Here is a 27,346-nt window from a genome sequence, read left to right as displayed (position 1 = left end):
CATCATGCTTCAATAAACCTGGGGCGGCCCCTGTGGTTGTTTTACACGGGGAATCTTACATCCACTGTGCTACATATCCGCACCGTATTAATACACACATGATCGTAAATCATAATGGTGAAAACCCGTATAAAACCCTGTTCATGCAGCGCTATCAGAGCTTTGATTGGGTTTGTTGACGGGAAAAGGGGACGACACAGGTCTGGCATTGTAAATGCTTGTATCGACTAATAACACTAAAAAACAATGTAATTTTGGAATGGTAGCCTTGAAAAGATACGTCTGCTCGTTTGATCCTTTTTGTGAGCCATTTGGAGAATATGCGATTTCGCCGACAGTTCGAATAAAGACAGGAGAAACATTGCTCGCATAAATGAACGCGGGCAATTGTCAGAAACGATATGTTAAAGGGCAGTTAGCAGTGCACTGATGTGCCCAAGAGTGAAAGGTTGCCGAACGTCGGAATGTTTATCACGCAATATTTTGATGACGAATGCAATTCCATTTTTTTTCTGTTGAATAATGGCCGAGGTATTCCGATTGTCGTACATGTTGGACGAGATTTTCTCTGGTCTTCAAGGGACATCACTTCGTTAAAGATTGAATCATAACATTCAAGACATTAACGACTTTCGACCTTCACGACACATTCGACAATCATGACATTAGCAACATTCACTACTTTCACTACATTTGTGACATTCAAAACATTGACACATTAAACGACGGGGAACTAAACTTAAACAATCGTTTTAAAAGTCAAGACTGATTGATAATAAGATGTATTTCGTTCCAATTTAAAACTAACGGCAGTCTATTTATTTGACAAAATCATCTATATCAAAGAGACTGGGAGGGATATCAACAAGTATAGCTAGTAATTAGCTAGTAATAAATTAAAGTGATTACCGCAATTACTTTTATGAGATTACTGAAATAGGCAGACATTTAATAACTTTAAGGACATGTATTAAATATTTTCCACACATCTCCTAAAGTTTCTCGCTGACATTTAATGCGAAATTGCTGCCAATCGGATGGTCGGTGGATACATCTTTTATTATCACTCGGTATATCAATTCTTGTTTTATAAGATGTCGGCGCGTAGGTAGGCTTACTTACGTACGCACGTGCGTGAAATATATTTTGAGAGTTCCAAAAAATAAAAATGAAACAAAAGCTAAATGTGCAATAAAAACCGGACCCCAAGGTGGTAACGGTGAAAATGACAATTGTTCAGAACAAATCAGACAGGGACAAATTATCCTATGAAGCATATAAATATATTGATTGTAGATGCCCTAGGCATATAGTGTTTCCTTTTCGTACATGGAAGGTAATACATACTGGAAAATTCTATAATTAAGCATATACAGTATCCCGTTAAATTGTCTAAGAGTGTCCTCCCTTTTGTTTACGTTGCGGGATTTTTTCAAAAAATGGCGTCTCCTTTAAACAATCACGATCCACAATAAGATTTATCAAGATGTTCTTCATGGGAATATCACCGATGACAATGATAGATTTTGTCTCTTAACGAGTAAATGTTGCAGCAATTTATTTTCCCTATCAGATGAATAAGATCTTAAATTTCATTTCAGACGTTTTTTCCGAGATCAGTAGGCTACTGATAGTGAGTGACTTGCTGTTTTTAATGATTTTTTTTCAATGTATCCTTAAATTAGTTAGTATTAAATGCAAAATTAGCCTACATCACGAAATTTATAAAACAAAAACATGTAAACAATTCCAATTGAATGATAGCCGAGTGGTTATGGGCTGGTTCTGGGATTGTATTGATTTGGTTTAATTCCGTGCGAGTTCTAGTCTTCGTCCCGTCATTTCTTTGGTAACTACTGTAAAAAAAACATACTTGCATCTTGATTTATATATGCCTTATTAATTCATTTAGTTTATCGCATTTCTTAAATGCATCGAAATCCATTACAAAGCAAACTTTAAAAATATTTTTTAAAAAATAGTTCACGAGCATTCGTTTGAAAGCAACGTTGTTGTATGATATAGGTCATACCTGTTAAACCAGATGATATATAACAAAACATGTGATCTGGTTAAAGCCGTGCGAAGTCTGCAAAGGTTTTAAGGTTTGTTTTATTTTTATGTGGCATATTATGGTATGACGTACGCTCATTTAGATATTGTGAAATATACGCAAAATTCACCTAAGACAATATAAAAAATATAATGAAAAGAACGTTCGGTGGGGGGATACCCCCAAACTCCCCCCTAAATCACAGTAAGGGCCCAGCTACGCGCCTGGAAGTATTTCCATTCAATACCCTACTGCAACTGATAATATTGAAAGTCAGATAAAACTTGAAGGCTTAAGATTTCGACCTGCAATGTTTTGGGTCATAATTTAGGTCGTTTGTTGGTGTTTAATAACGTACTGTAACTGATAATATTTAAAGTCAGATAAAACTTACAGGTTCTAGATTTTAACCTGCATTGTTTTGGGTCATAATTTAGACCGTTTATTTCAGTGTTTTCACAACGTTGACTATATAAATGGTTCATTTATTTATTTATTTTATTTATTGGTGATAATGTTGAACTTTAAAGTTAATAATAGATCTAAATATTTTTCTTATCTTGATACAGGTTTTACATAGTAATGCATTTTTTATATTAATAAGCACTAACAGAAATACATATTCAATTTCATGGACTTGACTAATCAAGATGGCGGAGACCTTACAAGTGAACTTTGAGGAGGACGGCTTCGCTACCATTCAGATGGTTAACGGTGAAAATAGGTTTCAGTTATCTACCATTCAGGAATGGAACAGAGTTTTGGACACAGTTTTAGCGTAAGTAGAAGTTAAACGTATATTGCGTAAATATGTTATCATAGTTTCGTTTTCGAATGTGAAGTACCGATTCAGGTGCCAGCAATTGCCCTGGTAAGTGAAAAGTTTTGAAAAATGTATGCGTCTAGTATGTGGTTATAAATTTAAGATTAAAATGTTATTGAATATATTGTGGCTTACAAGGCAATGTTTACAAATCGCGTGTTGATTTTATCCACAATTTTATAAACATATTTTTTTAAATAATGCGAATCGCTAGTGATCATTTTCTCCACTAGGCACAAAAGAGTTCCAGCGAAATATATACAGTTTTAATTTATTTTTCTGAACTAAGATGAGAGAAAAAGTATTAAGCATAGCTTCTCATGTCTGTTTTGACTAACCTTCCCGCTAGGTGGCTGAGCTGAGATTACACACTCTCGCCATTGAATAAACTTATACCTCAAATCCATTCCTGGTTATCCGGTCAATTCAACTTATGGAGGATGTCAGTTTCCTCCTTTCAGACTAAACTGGCGATTAGTGGTGTTTAACTATTCCTTTTGACATCCATAAATGCTCGTTTTCAGTCGCCGTATCGATAAAAACAAAAAATGGAATTAAATACGATTGCGATAAGTGGTGTTAAACTTAATCACTTCATCAATCAGGGGCGGATCAAGGAATTGACGTTAGATGGGCTGATGGGGGTACCTTCGGGGCGCAACTTTTTGACATGCTTCCATCCCTTAGAACCAAAAGTATATAACACAAGCTGTTTGCATGGGGATTTGGGGTTACTCACACAAGAATGTTTTATCCATTTGTTAGAATTTGTTCATTTCCATTGCATTCGTTTTTCTACTTACCACCAATTTACTATTTGGATTACTTTTCTTACTTCGGGTTCAATTCGCTTAAAATTCAATAAGCGTAATCTACCATGATCTATACCGGAAGTCACGTAGACGCTCAGTAAACAACATTCCTCAGTTTTATTTTCATACGGTATGGTTCAGACGCATTTATATCGGGTTGCATCGATAAAACGTCTTGTAAAGGATGGCTGAAGCAACCTTGCTTGCCGAGAAAGATAAAAAAAATTCCATTGTGGGGAAGACGAATGACGAGGATGATTCGTCTTTAGAGAACCTCTTAAAAATAACTTGAAAATCAACTTTTTGAAACTGAGGGTATTTTTATTACTTTTTTCATATTAATATATCGTGATCTTGGACAATTTAATGTCACGTAATGCCACCGTTCACTTAACTTTCGTGATAGTTCGTTCAGTAACCAACCAACAACTGTTCAAGTGTTCTAAGTCTTTATTGTTCACCGTTCTTTCTAAGTATAATAATCAGTATATAATACAGCATGACATTTAAGGTAATCCCACATCCTAGCTGCCGTCCATTAAGGACCCAAGGCCGGTCTCCTTGCCGTGCCTAACCTAACTCTGTTTTCACATCCCAAATCATCTCTTTTATACTGATTTGTTGTCTACATATGACAGCTTTACAACCGCAGGAATACCCGTTTTTGTAATTAACATGACCATTTTGTACATTTGTACCAGGTCGGCTGTCAACCATCTTCATATTCAAATGACAATCAAATATGCCCTACATTACTAAACATACAGTATGTAGACACATATCCATTTAATTAAATCTTAATTATATCTTAAATATAACGTATTACGTCACATTCTATAGTAACTCTGTTACGTGACATTCGTCCCTTTTTTATCAAGATTTTTAAGAAAATCTTTGCGTCAACCCCAAACAATGGTTTTAATTGAATAGATAAATAAAATCGTAAGAAAATATGTTTCTCAACCCCAAACAGGTAAATTAAAAAAAAGTAATTCCGACAAAAAAAGATACGCAAAAGAAAATCTGTGCCTAAATCTCAAACAATGATGATCAAGTTGTATTTCCGACAAAAAATACGCAAAAGAAAATCTGTGCCTAAATCCCAAACAATGATATCAAATTGTATAGATAAAAAGTAATTCCGACAAAAAAAGATACGCAAAAGAAAATCTGTGCCTAAATCTCAAACAATGATGATCAAGTTGTATTTCCGACAAAAATACGCAAAAGAAAATCTGTGCCTAAATCCCAAACAATGATATCGAATTGTATAGATACCGTCCCTTTTTAATGCAAGATTTTCTTTTTGTAAGCAATAGAAAGTAAACTGACACGTTATTTGTCAAAATGTCGGACATAATATAGACTAATTGGTAATTAGCCCTCAGGTAATTAATAAACATAGTTAACAATTAGAAAATAACACTGCAGATTGAGTACAAGTAATTAACACTGACAGTACTGTTGTCAAATTTGGTATTTAGTCAATGTTTTATGTAGCGCTGCTTTTCATGTTATCATTCTGAAGACAGGGAATCATCGTTGTTGTTGTTGCTGCTGCCGTGTTGTTGTAGATGTAGAGTTTATAGCCAAGGGGTTGTTTGATTGTAGAATGTCCCCACCGACTCGAAATGTTCTGCCATTATACGACTGCTAATTCTTGAAGTGTACTTAGATAGATGTGTGCAAGTGTTTATGTTATTGAAGATGCTAACGATCTCAAGTTGGTGTTGTCCATCACACAGGAATCATCACGGTCCTAAAGACTTGATCATGTGACGTCAAGCCGAGCACAGGTCATACGAGAATGTGTGCTTAGCTCCTCTGGATATTCCGAAGTGTAACCAATTGGTTAGCACATCACATACGCAATACCAGAATATAGTTCGATCCTTTATGAAACACCGATGACCACTTAACACAATATCGCCACTAGGTATATTATCTCGATATCCGCTGAAGAATAATGTTGATATTGACTGTTCGTATCACGTGACATATTACCTGTACTTTTACCTTTCATTGACATAGGTGTTGCTATTACCATGAAATTTTGTGTTGATATTTTCAAGCAGGCTTATATTTTGAAGGTGGCCCCATTTATAATTAATTACTGTATCTGTGCGTAAGTATTCGTATGTTTGATTTAATGAATGTTTGTCCTAAGTTTTCTGTGAACGTTTTATTTTCATGAACAACATTTTATTTTATTAAGAACCTTTTTTATGCAATATTTTACAAAGCTTATATGTTAGCTTTACCACACTAAAACACCCATTTATTCAACAAGTACATTAATTCCGTTCTGTCCTGCTTATCAGCAGATATCTAACACAGTTATTTAGACCCAGATTGAAGATTCGGTATGTTTATCATTTGACAACTTTTAATTTCATAATTATTCCATTATTTTAAGAAAACTAATACATAAGTGATCCAACTAATTTATTAAATAACTCACACCCTAATGTGACTTCACAGGAGTCCAACAATTTTGTTGAAATTCAATATCTTGAACGTATCAGCTCCAATCACTTTTAAGAAACCTGGTCTTTCTTGACCACTATCTTTGTTTATCTTTGTACAACTTTGTACATCTTCATAGTTATAAGAAAGCTAAACTCTAGCTTAACATGTTACCATCATGCTTATCATCTGATAACTTACAACTTTATAATTGACTCATTAGTTTTACCAAACTAATCTGTGAGTTACTTAAATAATTTAATTAGATTACTTACTACCTAGCAAACAATTTAATTAGTGATTTCGAAATTGAAAATTACTTGCCGTATTCAGGCGATACACTTTATTTAATGACATCTAAAAAATTACTTTTTATTTTGCATGCTTTCTCTCTGAGACCTTACTATGATCCAAACAATGATTTATTTATATGATTTTTAACACTTTAAAACCATCACCAATTTACTCAATATAATATAATATAAAATGATATCTTGACAAAATACTACAATTATTTACACGACTATAACCTTACTTAATTTTAATGATTTCATATCATTAATGTCAAGTCAATTACAGGTAACATTGAATTCATTTACCTATCTGATTTGTTTGACACTGACTTACAGTTACATGACAACTGAAGTAATAAAACCTGCCATTTGTCTCCTTCTTCGACATAAAAATATCTCATTTTGTATTATCTTCAGTGTTTGCACTAAACCCTGAGTATAAGTCATTATTTTTTGCATTTATGCAACTTTCATTAATGTTAGACCTGCTAAATAAGTTTACTCAAACTTCTTTTAATTACATTTCTTTCCATGTTAATTATTCAATTAATGTCCTTAAATGACTTAGTTTTCTTTTTCATCTAGTTATTCAATAATGTACTTAAATGATTCTTCGTTTGCATTTAACATTGTTAAGTCAGAAATTAGATTACTTAGGGGTTCTTTCAAAAGAACAGCTTTGCTCTGATTGCATTTATTATCCAAAACTTTAAAATTTTGCCCCGTTAAATATCCCAAAATTATAGCAACACATGTCATATCTAGGCAAGAAATACAAAGTGATAAAACGTCACTAACTTTTGTCCCGTGGCCTGGTCGCGCTGCAATGTCCATAGTCACTCGAACCGCAGTTGTCATCATGTACCTTTTTCTTCTTCATTTCAAATGTGATCCAATAGTTGTAAGTACTTCGCCGTTGTGTTCCACGTCAACCCTGTTCTTGAATATCTTCGGTCAGCAGGCGCCAAACTTTTACGTGTCACGTAATGCCACCGTTCACTTAACTTTCGTGATAGTTCGTTCAGTAACCAACCAACAACTGTTCAAGTGTTCTAAGTCTTTATTGTTCACCGTTCTTTCTAAGTATAATAATCAGTATATAATACAGCATGACATTTAAGGTAATCCCACATCCTAGCTGCCGTCCATTAAGGACCCAAGGCCGGTCTCCTTGCCGTGCCTAACCTAACTCTGTTTTCACATCCCAAATCATCTCTTTTATACTGATTTGTTGTCTACATATGACAGCTTTACAACCGCAGGAATACCCGTTTTTGTAATTAACATGACCATTTTGTACATTTGTACCAGGTCGGCTGTCAACCATCTTCATATTCAAATGACAATCAAATATGCCCTACATTACTAAACATACAGTATGTAGACACATATCCATTTAATTAAATCTTAATTATATCTTAAATATAACGTATTACGTCACATTCTATAGTAACTCTGTTACGTGACATTAAGAGCACCTTCCCCAGCTCGCTAATGTCATTCTACCGTCACGAATGTCAGATTTTCGCCACTTAAACGGTGTCAAATCATTATTGTTCTATATTATACCTTACATAAATGTGTCCCTTCTTTGTGTATATAAAGTTGATCGGTCCGTATATTAATGTATTTAAATAAGAATCCAGTTTTTATGACGTCAGCGGTCCATATCATGTTTTGGCCGGTCCGGACCTCGCCAAAAAATAATATGGACCTCTGACGTCATACAATATGGACCGCTGACGTCATTAAACTGTTGAGTGCTGCTTGTAATTTTCACAAAATATTTGATTTGTTTAATAAAACGCATCAAAGGCACTTTAAAATTATTAAGTGGTAAATATACTGTTCCTGTTAGGAAGTAGTTTGTAACCTTTCGTAATTAATGTTTAGACTTTTTACTAACACATCGGTTTAAACGTACCACAAAAGGTTATAGCGACAAACGTTAATCTCGTTCAGGATTTATTTTACTGTTAAATGTTTTGCTGCATATAGTTGTTCAATTTTAAGCTATAACAATTATTGCATTAATCCTGTGGATCGAGCAAAAGCCACATGGCCACAAACTTCACAAAACCAAACAAGAAACAGGTAAAAGTTTGATCTAAGTTTACTTGCCCTCATAATGCACCAGTCAATTAAACCCAAGGCCCTCTGGTCAGGAAAATAGCGGGGACTTTGACTTTTTGTCAAGCCAATCCCGTGTAAAATCCCCGTCGTACGGGGACGAACTGCAGGTAAAATTCCAGCCAAATGCCCCCGCTTTCCGGGGATATCTTAGGTAAGGCCCATCCCATTGTTCATAATAGATAAAAGACATATATCTGTTATTTAGGAACAATGGCACGAAGGGTTTGCTGATCCGCGGGTCGGGTCGATTTTTCTCAAACGGTATCGACCTTGCCTGGGTGAGCGGACAGACGGGCGATATTCCCGGGCAATTCCTCAACGGTCTACACCGATTGTTGTACCGCATACTCGTGTTTCCGGTTCCAACAGCCGCTCTCATCAACGGTAAGAAAGGAAAGGGCGAATAGCGGCGACGCGTGGGATTTTAGAAAAAGCTTTAAAGCTGCACTCTCACAGATTTACTGTTTTGACAACTGTTTTATGTTTTGTCTTGGAATGAGACAATTATTGCGGTGAATATCTGCCAATCAGTGAAGTAAGACTACTGAAAAAAGATCTGATCAAAGATTTTCATATTTTTGTTCAAAAGATAATGTTATATGGTAAAAAGTGTTACTAACGGTTTAAGAAAAATGCATTAAACATTATTTTCGAACTTAAACATGAAAGACTACGATCGGGGGGGGGGGAGTTTAATGCAGTTCTATATCACTTGTTTCCATGCATTTTCGCATAAATTGGCTTGTTCCAAGACGAAAAATAAATAAATGTCAAAACGTTCAGTCTGTCAGAGTGCAGCTTTAAGATGACCCACACCATTCACTAAAACTCATTTAAGTACATTTGAAATTGGAAATAAGAGCCGAAAAACGGCTATAAAATAATCAACAGAAAGTAAATGGGAATATAATTAACATAGAAAAGAAGGATGTATTCCACAATGTAAAGAGTCTAACGTTGAATTAGGGTAACGTGCAATCGTGAAGGCTTCCATGGGGAACAGGTGCATCCACATCGAGAAACTAGATTATTGTCGTACAGTTAGCTAACTAACTATATCAAAAATATATACTGTTAAAAGTATTCTTAAGAACATGCATTTTTGACACACACCCATGATACGTATACATTGTAGTTTAGTTCTAAACACACACCCATGATACGTATTGATTAGTTCTAAACACACACCCATGATACGTATTGATTAGTTTTAAACACACACCCATGATATCTATAGTTTAGTTTTAAACAAATACCCATGATACGTATTTCTTGCATACCGGGCGTGTGTTTCTAGCACACCGGATAGGCATTTCCGATGAATTAAGCCGTGCTGGAAAACTCCATCTGGCATCTCCCATGCCAGATGAGTCAAGCGCTGTGACGTAATACTTTTCATTTCTTTAATTTTACATTTAATGTAACCATAATTATGACATATCAATAGATGAGTTCCAAAACTATTAACTTTACAAAAACACACCTTCAAAACAAAACAAAATAACTCTTAAAAGACGTGATACTAAAGGAACTTCTTGACGTATGCAGTGAATAAATATTAATGCGCGTCATGACGTCAGCTAACATCATCGCACGTGCTTTTTGGTGAAATTTACAAAACTGCGCTTTTCTTTGCATTTTTTTCACAAAAAAGTGTAATTCAAGGTATGCTAGAAAAAATATCTATCATGTGTGTCCGTTCCGGATCGAAAAATCCGACCCTCGGGCACGCTGCGTAGCCGGTAACTCGGCAAGCCTCGTTACCTGGCAACGCAGGTGCCCTCGGGTCGGATTTTTCGATCCGGAACGAAAACACATGACAGATATTATAATTCCGGTCATGTGACCGGTGCTGGAAAAACCCGTCTTACATCTCAAATGTAAGATGAGTCACGCGCAAAAACGCGCCACTTCTTATTTCTTTTATTGTATGGTTTATGAAAAGTATAGTATGCCATTTCAATAAAGCGCAATCAAATATATAAGTATGGAAGACTTTTTATTAAAATTGAAAATAAATAATCGTACAAACGCGACTTTTAGAGTAACTATTTGACGTCGATAGTGATTTAAAATTATTGCGCTTTATGACATCAGTAAACAACGTCGCACGCGCTTTTTGGTGACATGTACAAAAGTGCGTTTTCTACGTCATTTTTTCCACAGATTGATAATTTTGGATATGCAAGAAAAAAAAGCAATCATATTTTTCCGATCCGGATAAAAAAAAATCCGACCCTCGGGCACGCTACGTGGCCGGTAACTCGGCCAGCCTCTCCACCGGCTTACGCGCGTGCCCTCGGGTCGGATTATTCCATCCGTACCGGAAACACATGATAGATACTTATAAATTTAGTTTTAAACACACACCCATGATACGTAAATATTAGTTCTAAACACACACCTATGATACGTAAATATTAGTTCTAAACACACACCCATGATACGTAAATATTAGTTCTAAACACACACCCATGATACGTAAATATTAGTTCTAAACACACACCTATGATACGTAAATATTAGTTCCAAACACACACCCATGATACGTAAATATTAGATCTAAACACATACCCAATATACGTATAGTTTAGTTTTAAACACACACCCATGATACGTAAATATTAGATCTAAACACACACCCATGATACGTATAGTTTAGTTTTAAACACACACCAATGATACGTATAGTTTAGTTTTAAAAACACACCTATGATAGGTGTTTTAAACACACACCCATGATACGTATAGTTTAGATTTAAACACACACCCATGATCCGTATAGTTTAGTTTTAAACACACACCCATGATACGTATAGTTTAGTTTTAAACACACACCTATGATACGTATAGTTTAGTTTTAAACACACACCTATGATACGTATAGTTTAGTTTTAAACACACACCCAATATACGTATAGTTTAGATTTAAACACACACCCATGATACGTATAGTTTAGTTTTAAACACACACCTATGATACGTATAGTTTAGTTTTAAACACACACCCAATATACGTATAGTTAAGTTTTAAACACACACCTATGATACGTATAGTTTAGTTTTATAACACACCCATGCTACGTATAGTTTAGTTTTAAACACACACCCATGATACGTATAGTTTAGTTTTAAACACACACCCATGATACGTATAGTTTAGTTTTAAACACACACCTATGATACGTATAGTTTAGTTTTAAAAACACACCTATGATAGGTGTTTTGAACACACATCTATGATACGTATAGTTTAGTTTTAAACACACACCCATGATACGTATAGTTTAGTTTTAAACACACACCCATTATACGTATAGATTAGTTTTAAACACACACACATGATACGTATAGTTTAGTTTTAAACACACACCTATGATACGTATAGTTTAGTTTTAAACACACACCCATGATACGTATAATTTAGTTTTAAACACACACCCATTATACGTATAGATTAGTTTTAAACACACACACATGATACGTATAGTTTAGTTTTAAACATACACCCGTGATACGTACAATTTGTATAGATTATTTATAAACACACACCCATGATACGTATAATTTAGTTTTAAACACGCACCCATGATACGTATAGATTAGTTTTAGTTTTAAACACACACAAATGATACGTATAGTTAAGTTTTAAATACACACCCATTGTACGTATAGATTAATTTGCAACACACCCATGATATGTAAAGTTTAGTTTAAAATACACACAACCATGATATGTAAACTTTAGTTTTAAATTAAATGGGTAATGAATGTGTTGTATGATTAATCCAATGTTTACTAAATATCCATGTTTGTATCGTTTGTTTGCAGGTCATGCATTCGGTGCGGGTGCGTTTCTGGCGCTGGCGTGCGACTATCGGCTGATGCGACAAGACCGTGGCTGGCTCTGTTGGCCGGAAACAGCTATCGGGCTCCCCTTTGGTGACTTCCTTCTCCAGCTGAGTAGGTGAGCGCAAAATGAGATGGCCAGGTGAGCGCCAGACGTTTACGCGGTCAAATGGTTTTGGCTACCCAAATGTTTTAGCAAGTGGTTATGCGAGTTTTTTATGTCAGTATAACTGAATAATATGTTCTGAACTGAACTTCATCTAGATACATAGCATGTATGCATTCCTTTTTTAAATAGATCATCAGTATATGTAACAACCGATGACGTATCTATGTAACGCCATTTTAAAACGCATGGATGCGCACTATGCAATGCATGTATTATAAAAGTGTCGTTCATCTTTGCTCACACTGTGCCGGTTTTAGGACTAAGATTCCTCCGGGCCAATCACAGAGGGATGCTATACTATACTCAAAGCGCCTTGACGGCCCTGAGGCCAAGCGTCTGCAGCTCGCTGACGGGCTCGTGGAGGAAACCAAGATGGCGGCGGAGGCAAAGTCACTTATCCTCGGCGCCCTTGGGCGAAACAGGCTCAGCAGAGATGTACTCCATAACACGAAAAAAGACATTTATGGAAAAGAACTCGATATGTCAAAGTTGTAATCACAGTCGTTCACCACGGTCGTCCATGTATTACGGTTGCGACAGGAAATTAAATTGTGTGGAATATATTTAAAGCACTGGTAAGGTGTTAGAAGTTTTTGCATATGGGCCACTTTATAATATAAATGACATGGTATGGTTATGCTGTTTTCGTGTTTCGTGATATGGATATGTTACATAGTAAAGAAAGTCACCAGTGTGTGATGTTGTACATTCCCTTGGAAATCATTCACTCCACACAAAAACCTCATCATCCCTCCATGTTTCTTGATCAGTCAGTTGTGATTTGATGTTATTTATAAAGATATACAGTACTTGCATTAACATACTTTTCGAGCTTTGCGACATTGTGGCATTCACAAAAATCTAATACCCCCACATCACACCAGAGCTACGTCTATGAATGCCTTACTGTGTCCAAAACGCAGTGCTAACCCCTAGAACGTTATTTAAACGAAGTTGGTACTTTTCATTGACATGGTTTGGTCTCTCGTGACCGCATTCCTGCTACGTGGACTTTGGACATGTTCAAAAGGCACGAAGCACGGACGTTGCCCAAATAGGACACAGTAAGGACCTACTTGGGACATACTTAAAGCGTCGTTGGCGTAGCTTAGATGATGTATTGTCGATTAGAGCGTAGATACAACGCAGTGACAACTCCGTCCTCGTCTACTGTGCGCCCTCGACGCAAATGCAGTTGTCGCTACGTCCTCGCTACGTCAGTACTACGTTACATAAAATCCAAAAGAGTGAATGCTACGTTCGTGGCACGTCCATGGTACGACTAGGAAGTTTATATCACACCCAAGTGCGTCCAAACAAAAACATACCAACGTTCTGACCACGCTTATGCAAAATAATATAATTACTTGGGCACATACACACTGGGAACAGTTCCAGTCAAGTCATGGGTGTGCACAGACATAATGTGCTTATTCTATATCAAATGGTTGTGAATCACCACACTCTAGATGAGCAAGTTACGCTGCTCGTGATGATGGTCATTTCTTCCTCCTGCTCTGGGCTGAACTCAGTGAAGATCTTTGATATTGAGAACTTCTTCCCCTCACCAGTGGTCACAAATGTGTCATCACTGCTACGCGATGCGTGCTTTTCAAGTGAAGATGGAGAGGGTGGTACTGGGCCTCAGATTCATTGCTACTTGTTTCAGTTTGGAAAGGGATGGAGTTCTATCGTTTCTCCCCACGGCCAGCCGGTGCTTTCTGCTGTTGCTTGACCCTCTTTGGTGACATGATGCTGGTCAGAGGTTAATTATGATTGAAAGATATATGACTGTTCTTAGCTGGTTGACTTCTGGTGGCGAATGAATACTTTCAGGAACATTCATAGTGACGTTGCGGACGCAGTATAGACGTAACTTGAACACGTCTCAATCTGCACGGACGTAGCCAAATTGTAGTGGGAACCCTTCAGCTGCCGCACACACGTAGCGTTCGCACACACAGAACTCAGTGGGTAAAAGTCTTATCACAACGCCTAGATGAATGAAATATGCAGACATATAAGCGATTACGCATCTATGTACTCGTCAGAGCCTCCGGCACGCTGCGCATGCGTACTCGGAAATCCTCGTTGCCTGGCAACGCAGGTGCCCTCGGGTCGGATTTTTCAGTCAGGACCCGAAACACATGACAGATATTATAAGATCGTACAACGTCGTGGCTCCCACGTCAACCCAAAGTTGAATTATGGTAGGCGACGATGTCATCAAAGTCAAAAGTCTTCTCAACGTCGGGTGTTTGCTAGGGTCCTAAAGCCAAGTGTATAAACCTTGGCTAAGTTGTCCATATGTGATCTTTTGTCCAAATTGCAAAATTAAATAATTATATTGGATAATAAATATTATTGGGTAAACTTTGACGAAACAAAAGATTAAACCAGTTTTATATGGATTCTATCCTCAAATGGTGATCTTGAATTTGTACTAAAATGCGCCTGGAACATTGTTTCTGCATTTCGTCTTGATTAGATGAGCATTTGACCAAAGTTTGAGGAAAATAATTCAAATGGTTTAGGACTTGTTTTTTGCAGACACACATTCCTGTTACCTTGAACGGTGACCATGACCTTCAGTATCAGAGGCTTAAAAGGAGATATGTGTGTTGCCCGGATATGTTTAACATTTACCCAATAGAAATCTAAAATCCGGTTATCATCTTAGAATTTATGAGTCAACACATAAGGCACCATCACTACATGTTACATAAAGAAAATGCCCAATAGTGCATTGTGTCCTGCCGTTGAGCCATGGTCCCGGGCCTTGAGGGCCACACAGTGTTTTTATGTGTTCAACTCTTGAGGTGAGTTTTTTTTTTAATCGGTCCATGTATCATAAAGAAATTGAGCGGATTTAAACTGCGACGGACAGACGGACGGAATCGAGCAATCATAATGTCACTAAAGCAAAAATGATCGCATATGCATTTATAACCATCATGATTTGAGTCAAACATATATCAAGATGTTAATGTTAAAGGATAACATGTTTATGACCCAATGTGACCTTGACCGTTGACCAAGTGACCAAAAGTTGCACTTATGTCATTTACTCAGTGTGTAAAACAAAATATTAATTGAACAGTCGCTCACCACAATATGCAATGTGCTATCTTTGACATATAAAATTAAATTTCCAAAAATAAAACTATTACTGATATTGAAGATATATGAACAAAATGTGTATATAGTTTTAAAGGCCATTAAATGGTATTCATTAAAGGGTCAACCTAGACGTATTGGTACGATATTAACATTATTTCTCATTGCGCAATTTTTATAATTCATTTAAACAAAATCTTGGCTCATTATTACGATAAGTCTTAATTCCGAGTCGAGACACAGACTCAGTAAAGTATTTTTTATAAAGTTTTAAAGAATCAACTTAATTATATTCGTTCTACAAAAACAAGCGATAATAATTGTACATTGCTATATACTAAAATTTTTTTGACCTTTCGGCCTTAAAGTCTTTTTTTCAAAATAGTAACAAAGAAAACTCATTTCACAGTTTGAGCCTTTACATGGCATGTGCAATATATAGCATGACATCATGCCTAGTGGTTACAAAAAGCAATTTGTATCATCAATATAAACTAAAAAGTTGCAATAAAATAAAGTTTTGCAGTTAGGCCACTTGAGACATTAAACTGCTTGTGATAAGCCGACAGTCTTTAGAGAGCGGTATTTCAGAAACGGGACTAGTCGCCTGACACGACATATTGAACATGAATATATTAATACACACCACCTGCGTAGGAACAGAACTACTTACGTGGATGTGGGGTGTCAATTACTTGCTTATGTGTATTTGACGCGTTATTGCATTTTTCATGACAAAACATTGCGTGGTACTCTTAGAATAGTTGTATTTGCAATTTGATGAGTTTTATTGAACAAAATAATGAAAACAAAGCATTTACATACGAAGTCTTTTAACCCTATAACCAATAGTAAGCTACGCCACATGTTTGCACCCCGTGTGACGTCACACATATCCCGGCATTCAAGACTGACCCCGACTGACCCGGCGAAGAACATATTTTATGAATGAAAGCTATTCAGAAATAAATCATACGCGGTTAAAGAGTTCATGTCATGTAATATTTTGTTAAATAGCTTATCTGTTTCAAATGATTGTTTTTCAGCGGCAATCAAACTATTGTATTTGTTTGTGTTTGTTATTCGGATTATAACTATCACAGTGTGTCAACGTTATGCCTATTGTTGTTCTGTACTATTGGGTGTAGTTTTTACAGTCATACAATATGGCGGCGATTATGCGGAAATGAAATTGAATGTTACTTCGAACCCGTTCCTCTACAAAAAAACGACCTGCATTAAGTGTTACTGCTTTAACATTCGTCGAAGCAAAAATGACATCAATGTATGAGCCAAAAATGTTAAATTTAGATGGAGACAATCCAGAAATGAGCGGCCAGGAAGTGATCGATTATTGGACACCGATACGTCTAGCGCTCTTAGTCCAAATATTTGTGCGTTGACGGACATTTTACGATTTAAAAAAAAATGATATGGCAAATCCTTCACCGTAACGTTTTTATGCTACTTTCAAGTCAGAGTTGATTATTCACTAAAATTATTTTGCATGTTTTATTGTTGTTTAATCTGAAACGTATCAACCATCAAAAAAGAACAATGTGCTTCAATATTCTAAAAAAAATAGACGTGTTACAGTACACTCCATGTGCAACTACCACTTTCCTCGGTCACTCCGAGGGTTTTTAATTTATCGTAGACAGCCGAGTAGTTTTCCACTTTCATCGCTAAAATCCGCCGAGTTTCTCTTTTTCCGCCGAGTTGCTCTTTTTCCGCCGAGTTGCTCTTTTTCAGACGAGGGTTTTATTGCCAGTATGGCCGGTGATTGTGTCGTGTTGTTTTATTGGCCTCAAAGCGGACTTCTGAGTTGTATGGTTTGCAACTACCTTGCTACTATTGAAAATAAATAATGACATATGCAATTAATAGCTATTCTGTTTATCAAAATCATTTTTTCTCGTGAAGAAAGAAAGAAGACATATTCAATAAAACAATCTACATCTGTATGAAGATATTGTCGTAATCTATTTCCTTCTCTAAATGAATATAATTCAGCTTTTACTTGAACTACTTTATGAAAGTTACGGTGTTAGTATGAATATTGTGTTTATAATATATTGAAACCATTACTTCTTAGTTAGTAATTTGAAATTATTAGTTTATAACTCAATCTAGTATTTTTATCAATGTGGAAGTCACGTGAAACGCAAATTTCGTAGTGACGTATTGTGCACTGAATTTAGACTACTTTTGGTTATCTGGCATGTTTGTTATTGCGAAAAATGCATATATTTTTTTTTATCTAACTGGAGGTTTTAATGTAAAAAAGTTAAAAGAAATTAATTGAATATACATAGCAAACAAAATGTTTACATTACTTTAAGTAACTGGGACTTAAGTCAAATGAGTAAGATATGGGTCAAAAATTGACATCAACATATATTGCAAATAGGGGGTCAAATTTCAAACATGTTTTATACATGTTAACTATAACATTTTGTGATCACCGGACTTCAAATTTTATGAAATTTGAATTGGTTAATGGACAAAACACAGGACTATGGTATAAAATTCACATTTTAAACTATATTTCATTTCATTTTTGCAATTCATATGGCAGATTTTGAATTGATAATAAACATAATCAGTCTTAAGAAACATTGGTTATTGTTCTGTATCCAATGATGGACATATAGATACACTTTTGTGATGTATCATTAATGTAATAACTTGAAAAAAAAAATCTCAAGAATTTTCTCAAATTTGAATCCTAAATATTCATATAATAGATCAAAATGTTTTTGTTGTTGACAAATTAAGTATCTTACAGTGACAAAAATGTATTTACTTACTATTTAGGGTATTCTTAAGACATATTTCAAAATTCATATAAGTATGTTAAGTATTTAGTATGTTATGCATGTTTTAAAAATGTATATATTTCCCAGAAATTGTTACACTTGTGACAACAATAGTGCTTCAAGTAATTTCTTTAAATAAAGAAGTCTTTCATAAATTATCATTATACCAAGCATATGTATGTCAAGATTACTGATCAAAATGCATTATAACACATAACTATTCAACTTTAAACTAACAAAAATTACAAAAGCATATGTCTAACATTAAAGCGTTCAACATATGACAGTCCTTTTTACATGTAGATAAGGAGAAAATGACTGTCATATGTTGAACGCATTAATGTTAGACATATGCTTTTGTAAGTTTTGTGCTAGCACATGCATGAGATTCTTTTGGTAAAGTTTTTCTTGCACGTTCTGTTTGTTTTGTGGTTGTCTGCCCTTTCACAGCTGATTTTGACCTTAGTAACTTAACTGATGACATACTTGCATTTTCAGCAGCTTCTGTTTTAAGAGCAGCAGCCTTTCTGTGCTTTTTCTGCCTTAATCTGGTTTTGGCTTTTATTTCTGCATCATATTTAGAGTTGTTTTTTCTCAGCTCTTTAACTTTCTGTCTATATAATTCATTCTCGGCCTTCTTCTTTTGTTTCAACTTTTCAAACTTTTTCTTAAGTTTGGGATCTGATTTTAGTTTCTCCCTGTACCTTTTTACCCTTTCTTTTGAGCTTGAAGAGGGCTTGCTTTCACTATCCCTATCCTTATTCTTAAAGTTTTTTTCCCTTTAAAAGGGAGTTTGACCATCAGTCGCATGTTTAATTGCTATTCTTTACTGTTGACCTGTGTAAATCAAAAGTATTATTCATAAAAGTCAAAAGATGAATATTATGTCACAAGTGTAACGTTTCATGGCATGTTGCAAAACTTAAATAATTATATTCTATAATCATATTTATTTCATATTTTCTTTATTTCTGAGCATGTAAATTATCATTCATTAAATTTAGTTTTAAAAAAACTTGACTAAATAGTTTTAAAAAGAAAATGTTCCCTTCTGCATTTCTGCATTTCTACAAAAACAAATTGTCATGTATTTTAAATGGTACTCACTCAAAACTTGGCTATGCTATACTTTAAATATATTTTAATGTTCCTGCATGTTAACTTAACACAACGAAGAGTAATGGAGTTATGTGTGTCTAAAAATATGCCACATGCTCAAAATGCGTTACACTTGTGACATCAGTTATGATCAGGTAGTGAAGTCATTCACTTCCCCACTTGATCATTTTTTCTATACATGTTGTTTTTGGACTTCCTGGAAGTGAAAAAAAAGAAAAAAATGCATTGTTAAATATGGATGGGAAAAATGATGATGTTTAAAACACATAATGTTACACTTGTGACATTCCTATGTTATGTTAGTTAATCTAGACTAGATACAAATTCTCTTTGTTTTGAGTTAATATGCTAGTTGTTTTACAAAGCCAACAGATTGTTATTCATCAGAAAAATAGTCTCTTTATATAGTGCCTTATAACTTTTCAAGGCAGCTCCAGTAACTCTGAAATTCTGAATGTTTGAAAATTCAACAGGTGTGAATTAAAACATGCTGGTTATGAATTTAACTAGTAAGAATTATAAGTGAAAGCATAAAACCGTTTAAAGTGGTTATAGCAAATTTTCAGTTACATTGAGTCATTTTTAATACAAAAAAGTTTTGAACTTTTATTAACAAATTACACAAAGGGTAATTTAAAAATGTCACACAAAAAGTGCTACGCTTGTGACATTTTTGACTACATATTTCACTGTAACTTTTTAACAGATAATGCTACATCTCTAAAATTTGGCACAATAATAAGCAAACAAGCACTCCACATAATAGTACACACTATCTGCATATATTTGCTATATATCTCATTAAAACATTGATTAAAGGAAAGGCTGCATTTTTTTTGAAAACACCCTTATTTGGACTAGTGCTTCAAGTGTTTGATTTATTGTCTTTGTAATGCATAATGCACCAGTCAATTGTAAAGCCAAGCTGGGAACTGCCTAAAAATCAGTTACCCGGTTAGCTCAGTTTGATATATCTCCATGCAAGTGTTCACATGGTCGTGGGTTCAAGCACCATACCAGTAGCACCTTTTCTCACAGGTTTACTTTAGAACCCATCATCCCGGGGTTGACAATTATGATTTTTTTTATTAAATATTACAGCCATGTTCTTTTGTAAATTTTCAGATTGAAAAGTGCATAGCTACAAGGCTAGTATTGTTAACATCAACTGGAACAAAGCTTAAATGGCTCCCTGACCTGACTTAAAAATAGGATGGCAATACATCAAACAAGAAGACTATAAGTATTGAGATGGACCAAGTGAAACCTGAGCCTACCAAAGCTGACAGATTGCGCAAGAAACACGTAAGTGCAGGTATTTGCTGAGATATTGTAATTATTTTTGAAATTTCTCATTCGTTTAGGAAATTCAGTTGAAACAGAGTAGGCAAAAAAAAATGAACAAAGGTATATATACATTTTGAATTCTAATTCATTTGAGAACTTTACTGGCCAGCACAGAATGGTAAAATGCTAGACTACCAATATAAATGTGCCTGGTTCAATAAAGCTGATGAATGTACTAGTTGTGAAGCCTGGATGTGAATCCTAAGGTCCATACTTGGCTGATAATGCATATCGCTTTAAATGTTCTGACAGTTCAAGCTGCACTCTCACAGATTGACTGTTTTAACAACTTTCTTTTTATTTCTTGGTCTTGGAATGAATTATTTTTATGCGAATTGTTGAACACTGGTCATACCAGACAACTGGAAAAAGTGGATTGCTGTTTTCATATATTAATTTGAAGTAAAAAAAGACAACTGAAAAATTGGATCACTGTTTTCTTATTTTAATATGGTCAAAAGATGATGTTTTATGATAAAAATCTCATTATCAGTATTAAAGTATAAGTAATGCTTTTAACCATGAAAAAAGTTGTCAAAACCTTTAATCTGTGAGAGTGCAGCACAGATTATAAGTAACGCGTTAGTAATGCTTTTTACCATAAAACCATTAGTTACGAATGTAAATATAAAAAACATGATCTTATCTTTTGTCAGCAGTCTTATATCATCAGTTTTCATACTGCTTTTCATTAGCTTATTCCAAGCTTTAAAGTAAAAGAAGTTGTCAAAACCTTCAATCTGTGACTGAGAGTGCAGCAACTTATTTTTGTCTTGGAACAAGCCAATATATGCGAAAATGCATGTAAACCATTAATATAAGATTGTTGACAATAAATTAGTCAGAATGTTTTTTATATTTAAGTTCCAAATGTTTTATGCATTTTTCTTAAACCGTTAGTAACGCTTAAGTTAAAAACCTTAGTTTTCGACCTGAAATGTTTCGAAAGACTGGAATGTAATATTTTGTCAGCATTCTTATATCACTCAGGTTTGCAGATATTTACGGAAATTGGTCATTCCAATGCAAAAAATACAAAAGTTGTAAAAACGTTAAATCTGTGAGAGTGCACCTTTAAAGGGGCTGTACACCGTATGATAAAATAGCGAAAAAAAGCGAAAATTGTCGAAAACCGACAAAAACTTGATTTTGATATTTTGGTATACAGTGCATTGAAATTTACTAACGGAAGTACCACATAGTTTACAATTAATTTCTTTTTTGCAGTTTTTTCTTATTTTTTTTTCCATTAAAAATATTAGTAGTTATTTCTAGCTAGTAGAATTCATTCCTTTTGCGTGATTGGCTAGTCGATGTTATCATGTGGAAAAGGGCTGTTTCATACTGTTATCACAGCCATGACAGAAACCATATTGAGAACCTTGTCTGCCTGTAGGAAGAAATGCGCTACTGATTGGAGCAGCACTATTCCCTGGCCATACACCAGCACTTTGTTTGTCATAGAGAGCATTTCTGAGCAGTTATGGAGACCACTAACTATGCAGGTATGTCATAATCAAAATCTTGGTTTTTATTTAAAAAAAATCATAAATTGATCCTCTGTTGATAAGAAATTTATTTCAAGATTGAAGGCACACACAATTTTCAAGTTAGGTATATAGCTTAAATATTCCAACCGCGTAGAGTAAACCTTCGTAGCACAGTGGATACAACACTGGAATGCAATTTCGGCGACCCCAGTTCGAACCCAGCCTCTTACTTAATTTTTTTTATATATATATTTTTAAATTATGATATCAAGGAGTAAAACATTTTATTAAATAATTGTGAGATTGGTTACAGAAAAAACAAACTTGTTTTGGTGCCAACCAGGTGTACAGTCCCTTTAAATGACTAAGTGCATGTGATTTGGCTCAATTCTCACGTAATATTTTATAGTGTTGTGGCACCTAAATGATTTGTTTTAACAACATTACACAGTGTGTGTATACCACGTGATAAATTGCGTCATAAATGTTACGTCGGAAGGCAATATTTTGATTTGAAAAAAGACTTTAAACAAATATAACTTCACTATTTCTTCACCATTTTAAATGAAACAAAGCGTAGACTACGGCGCTTACGGACCCCAACCTTCGGTCTTTTACCAGAGTTTGATTGCGAGTTTAGTTTCTTTAAACACTTCGACAAACTTTTTCACAATCCGGCCGTCTGACGGAGCACTGTCAAAACATTATTTGGAAACAGGTTTGTCGAAGTGTTTGATGAAACTAATGACCTCATCAAATTTCGGAAATAAATAAAATGCGGGGCTCTTTATGCGGCATATGCCCTTTGTTTCATTTAAAATGGTGTTGTAAAAGAAAAGTTATCTTTGATTTAAGTCTTCATTTTAAGCAAAATGTTGACTTCCGACGTAGCATATATGACGTAATTTATCACGTAGTATACACACACTGTTACATGTGCATATGTATAAATTTTTTCTTAAATTTGTAATTTAGATTGGAAGATTCATTTTCTGGAAAGTAGAAAAGGGCTGTTTCATACTGTTATCACAGCCATGACAGAAACCATATTGAGAATCGTGTCTGCCTGTAGGAAGAAATGCGCTACTGATTGGAGCAGCACTATTCCCTGGCCATACACCAGCACTTTGTTTGTCATAGAGAGCATTTCTGAGCAGTTATGGAGACCACTAACTATGCAGGTATGTCATAATCAAAATCTTGGTTTTTATTTTAAAAAAATGATAAATTGATCCTCTGTTGATAAGAAATTTATTTCAAGATTGAAGGCACACACAATAGATTGATGCCCAAAAAAATATTTCTAATTTTAATGCATTATCATGTCTAATTAATTTGACTTAAATAATCAAAGCAAAAAAAATGCAAATGATTAAGCTGCAGATATACAAATGCAAGCATTATTTAGGTGCTTTTTGACTGGGGAAATTGTTGCCACTTGTCTATTAATTAAAGAACACATTTACAATTAATTCAATAATGTTTAATCCGTACACAAATCATATGCCTTTTTAGCTCGACTATTCGAAGAATAAGGAGAGCTATCCTACTCACCCGAGCGTCGGCGTCGGTGTCGGCGTCGGCGTAACCACATATGGTAAAGTTTGCGTACCACCTCAAATATCTTCAAAGTCCATTGACCTATGGCTTTGAAACTTTGCACACTTGTTCACCATTATGCCCCCACCCTATACACAGGAGGAGGTAACTCTATCAAGCATTTTGACAAAATTATACCCCTTTTTCAACTTAGAATTTACGTAAAAGTTTGCGAACCACCTCAAATATTTTCAAAGTCCATTGACATCTGGCTTTGAAACTGTGCACGCTTGTTCACCATTATGCCCCCAGCCTGTACACAGGAGGAGGTACTTTATTAAGCATTTTGACAAAATTATGCCCCTTTTTCAACTGACAATTTATGTTAAAGTTTGCGTACCACCTCAAATATTTTCAAAGTCCATTGACATCTGGCTTTGAAACTTTGCACACTTGTTCACCATCATGCCCCCAGTTTGTACACAGGAGGAGGTAACTCTATCAAGCATTTTGACAAAATTATGCCCCTTTTTCTACTCAGAATTTACGTTAAAGTTTGCAATCCATCTCAAATATTTTCAAAGTCCATTGACATCTGGCTTTGAAACATTGCACGCTTGTTCACCATCATACCCCCAACCTGTACACAGGAGGAGGTAACTCTATCAAGCATTTTGACAAAATTATGCCACTTTTTCGACTTGACGTTAAAGTTTGCGTACCACCTCTAATATTTTCCATTCAATTTATGTAAATATCTCAGCACATCATGGTTTGTATTGAAATCTAATCTAACAGTGATCCATGCATATTTCGCCAAAACCTTTCAATTTATACACCGAAAAGCGGCGGAATAGTCGAGCGCGCTGTCTCTGTGACAGCTCTTGTTTGTTTTATCCATCAATGTCAAAGAGTTCAGCATGATCATGCATTAAATTGAATAAAATGCATTAAGTTATATAAACCTTTAAAAACAAAGACATTTCCTAAATCCAATAAAAATAATTGAATATTGATGCAGAGTTCAGTAAGAATATAATATCTTTTTTGCAGGTGTCACAGTGAAATTTGCACCAGTTTGTTTTCTGTGGAGACAAAGAGATAGTGTCCAGCAATGAAAACCCAACTCAAGATCTAACCTTGGTATGCCAATATAAAATAACTGTGTGGGAAAATGGGAAAAACCTGCAGTCAGGAATGCACCTAAATCATCAAAAGAACAGTGTGAAATTAATCATGAATAACTTGGCATTTATTTTGTTTGACATATTTATTCATGGTGCAGTGAAAACATGCTTATTTTCTCATGGTTATTTTAATTTAGAATTGATAGGAGGGAATATCACTATGTAGTTTCGGGTTCATCATCAGACCAAAACCCATGTACATGCCCAAATTAGTATTCAAAATTATCAAAATGGTACTTGTTGTATGTAATGTAAGTTAATTAAAATAATAAACAAAATATTAAATCAATTTCAATTTATTAGGCCCCCTTCAAAAAAGAGGAGTATATTGCTTTGCACATATGTCTGCCAGTAGACCAAAGCTTTTCCAGGTGGTAACTCCACAACTCATAGGCCTATTGTCAAACTTGACATGAAAGTTGGGCTTAATCTGTAGATGACCCTGTTTGATTTTAGGGTTAATTGGGTCAAAGGTCACAGTGACCTTGAACAGGAAGGTGTTACAGCATGTCTGACTGATAAGTCGACAATGCCTGCATCTATGGCCCTCAAACTCAACATGGAGGCTAACCCTTACCATAATACGACCCCTATTGATTTAAGGGGTCATTGGGTCAAAATTCAAGGTCACAGTGACAATGAATGCTTAAAGGTTGTGCTAATAATGACTGGACAAAGCCTGCACCCATCGCCCTTCAACAATTTCGAGGTTGGGCCTGACCAGTAGGTAAACCCTAATGATTTGTCACAGAGACATTGAACGCAAAAAGCTTGCCTGTGTGACAACTCGGTAAAGCCTGCACCCATGACCTTCAAACTTGAAATTTAGGTTGTGGTGACCAGCAGATGAACCCTTTGGATTTTGAGGTCAAGGTCACAACTCCAATATTGGTCATTAAAACTATGTCATTTACTTATACCCTTCTGCTAAGAGGATACATGTTTATAAGCAAATATCAGCCATCATTTGAATATGATCGAAAACTGTACCAACTATCCTCATACTTTGAATGGTCAAAATTTAAAAACTGCCTCAAAGTCAATGAAAAACCAGCTGTCAGTTCGGTCCATGCATATTTTATTCAATTGTCCAGATATTAGTTTTTTGGTATGACGCCACAGCACCATGCATATATATTTTCACTTTTATATCAAAGAAAGTAACCAAAAAAGAGCACAAATTTTGTAGATATGTGGAATCTGTTGATAGGAGTTGTGGGGGCATTTTTAGGCTTGAACGAGAATCATTTTAATGTTATATTTTTATTATGTCCTCTGAATCTTGGGTATAGTTTGTATTGTATTTGCATTTTAAAGTCATTGTCTTCAACAAACCCTAATGAAATGAAGGCATGTTATTGCTTACTGAAGCGACGTCAAATAGCATATATTTAAGCATTTCTAACATAATGAATGTGCATTTAACTGATTTAAAGCGGTTAACATTTAGGAAACTTGAATTAAGATTTTTGAAGGCCACTAGATACATGATTAAGTAGAGCCAATATATTTTTGCTTATTATAATCTACCTTAAAGGATGTTCATCATTTATATAAAATCATTTGCTCACGTTTCATTTGAAAGAACGTAGCGGCAGTGTTTGCTTGCTTCAGTAACATCACCGACAGTCTTGCAGAGCTTTCAGCGCTTTGATTATTGAAATGTATACGTTATGAAAATTGCCGCTGGTAACGGCGTAATTATCTACTTTTAGGACAAATGTAACAGATCGTTCCACAATAACTAGTGAGCGATTTTTACCAAGGTGCGAATCAGTCGATTTTCCTTTCAATTTAGACGTAAAATAGTGTAGGTGTTTCGCATTAGCGTATATCATTACTTGAGGATAAGCCGTCATTTAAAGATAAGTCAACCTTAACCATTTTTCATTTACTTTACACATACTGTTAAAATGTTCAGTACCAGCAGTTTTCGGCATATTACTAGAATGAAGCAGATATGGAAGAAACCAGCTGTTTAAAGTTGTTTAATTTCTAATATGCATTGTTGAAATACAGTAGTGTTTTATGTGCTAGTGCTTCACTTTTTGGAGCAATATGCTTATAAGTAAAATAAAGTTGTAAAAACTGTCAATTTCTAGTGCAAACACTTCACAAAGCATGATGGCT

At 35.1% G+C, this 27,346-nt stretch overlaps 1 protein-coding gene across 2 annotated transcripts; it reads left to right on the top strand.

The window, feature by feature from the left end:
* The first annotated feature begins 2,493 nt into the window (after positions 1-2,493).
* On the top strand, positions 2,494-13,292 carry LOC128245040 (uncharacterized). Of its 2 annotated transcripts, XM_052963248.1 has the most exons (5): positions 2,494-2,532; positions 2,704-2,831; positions 8,786-8,964; positions 12,412-12,547; positions 12,856-13,292. In XM_052963248.1, the coding sequence occupies exons 1-5, from the start codon at positions 2,530-2,532 to the stop codon at positions 13,091-13,093; spliced, it is 684 nt and encodes a 227-aa protein (XP_052819208.1). In that variant the 5' UTR covers positions 2,494-2,529; the 3' UTR covers positions 13,094-13,292. The 2 variants fall into 2 exon arrangements, with proteins under 2 accessions (XP_052819208.1, XP_052819209.1); XM_052963249.1 differs by lacking the exon at positions 2,494-2,532 and having other exon boundaries at positions 2,617-2,831.
* The last annotated feature ends 14,054 nt before the right edge of the window (positions 13,293-27,346 follow it).

The sequence above is a fragment of the Mya arenaria genome, chromosome 8 (genome assembly GCF_026914265.1).
Source record: "Mya arenaria isolate MELC-2E11 chromosome 8, ASM2691426v1".
Lineage (NCBI taxonomy): Eukaryota > Metazoa > Mollusca > Bivalvia > Myida > Myidae > Mya > Mya arenaria.
This window is presented reverse-complemented; position numbering and strand designations above follow the sequence as displayed.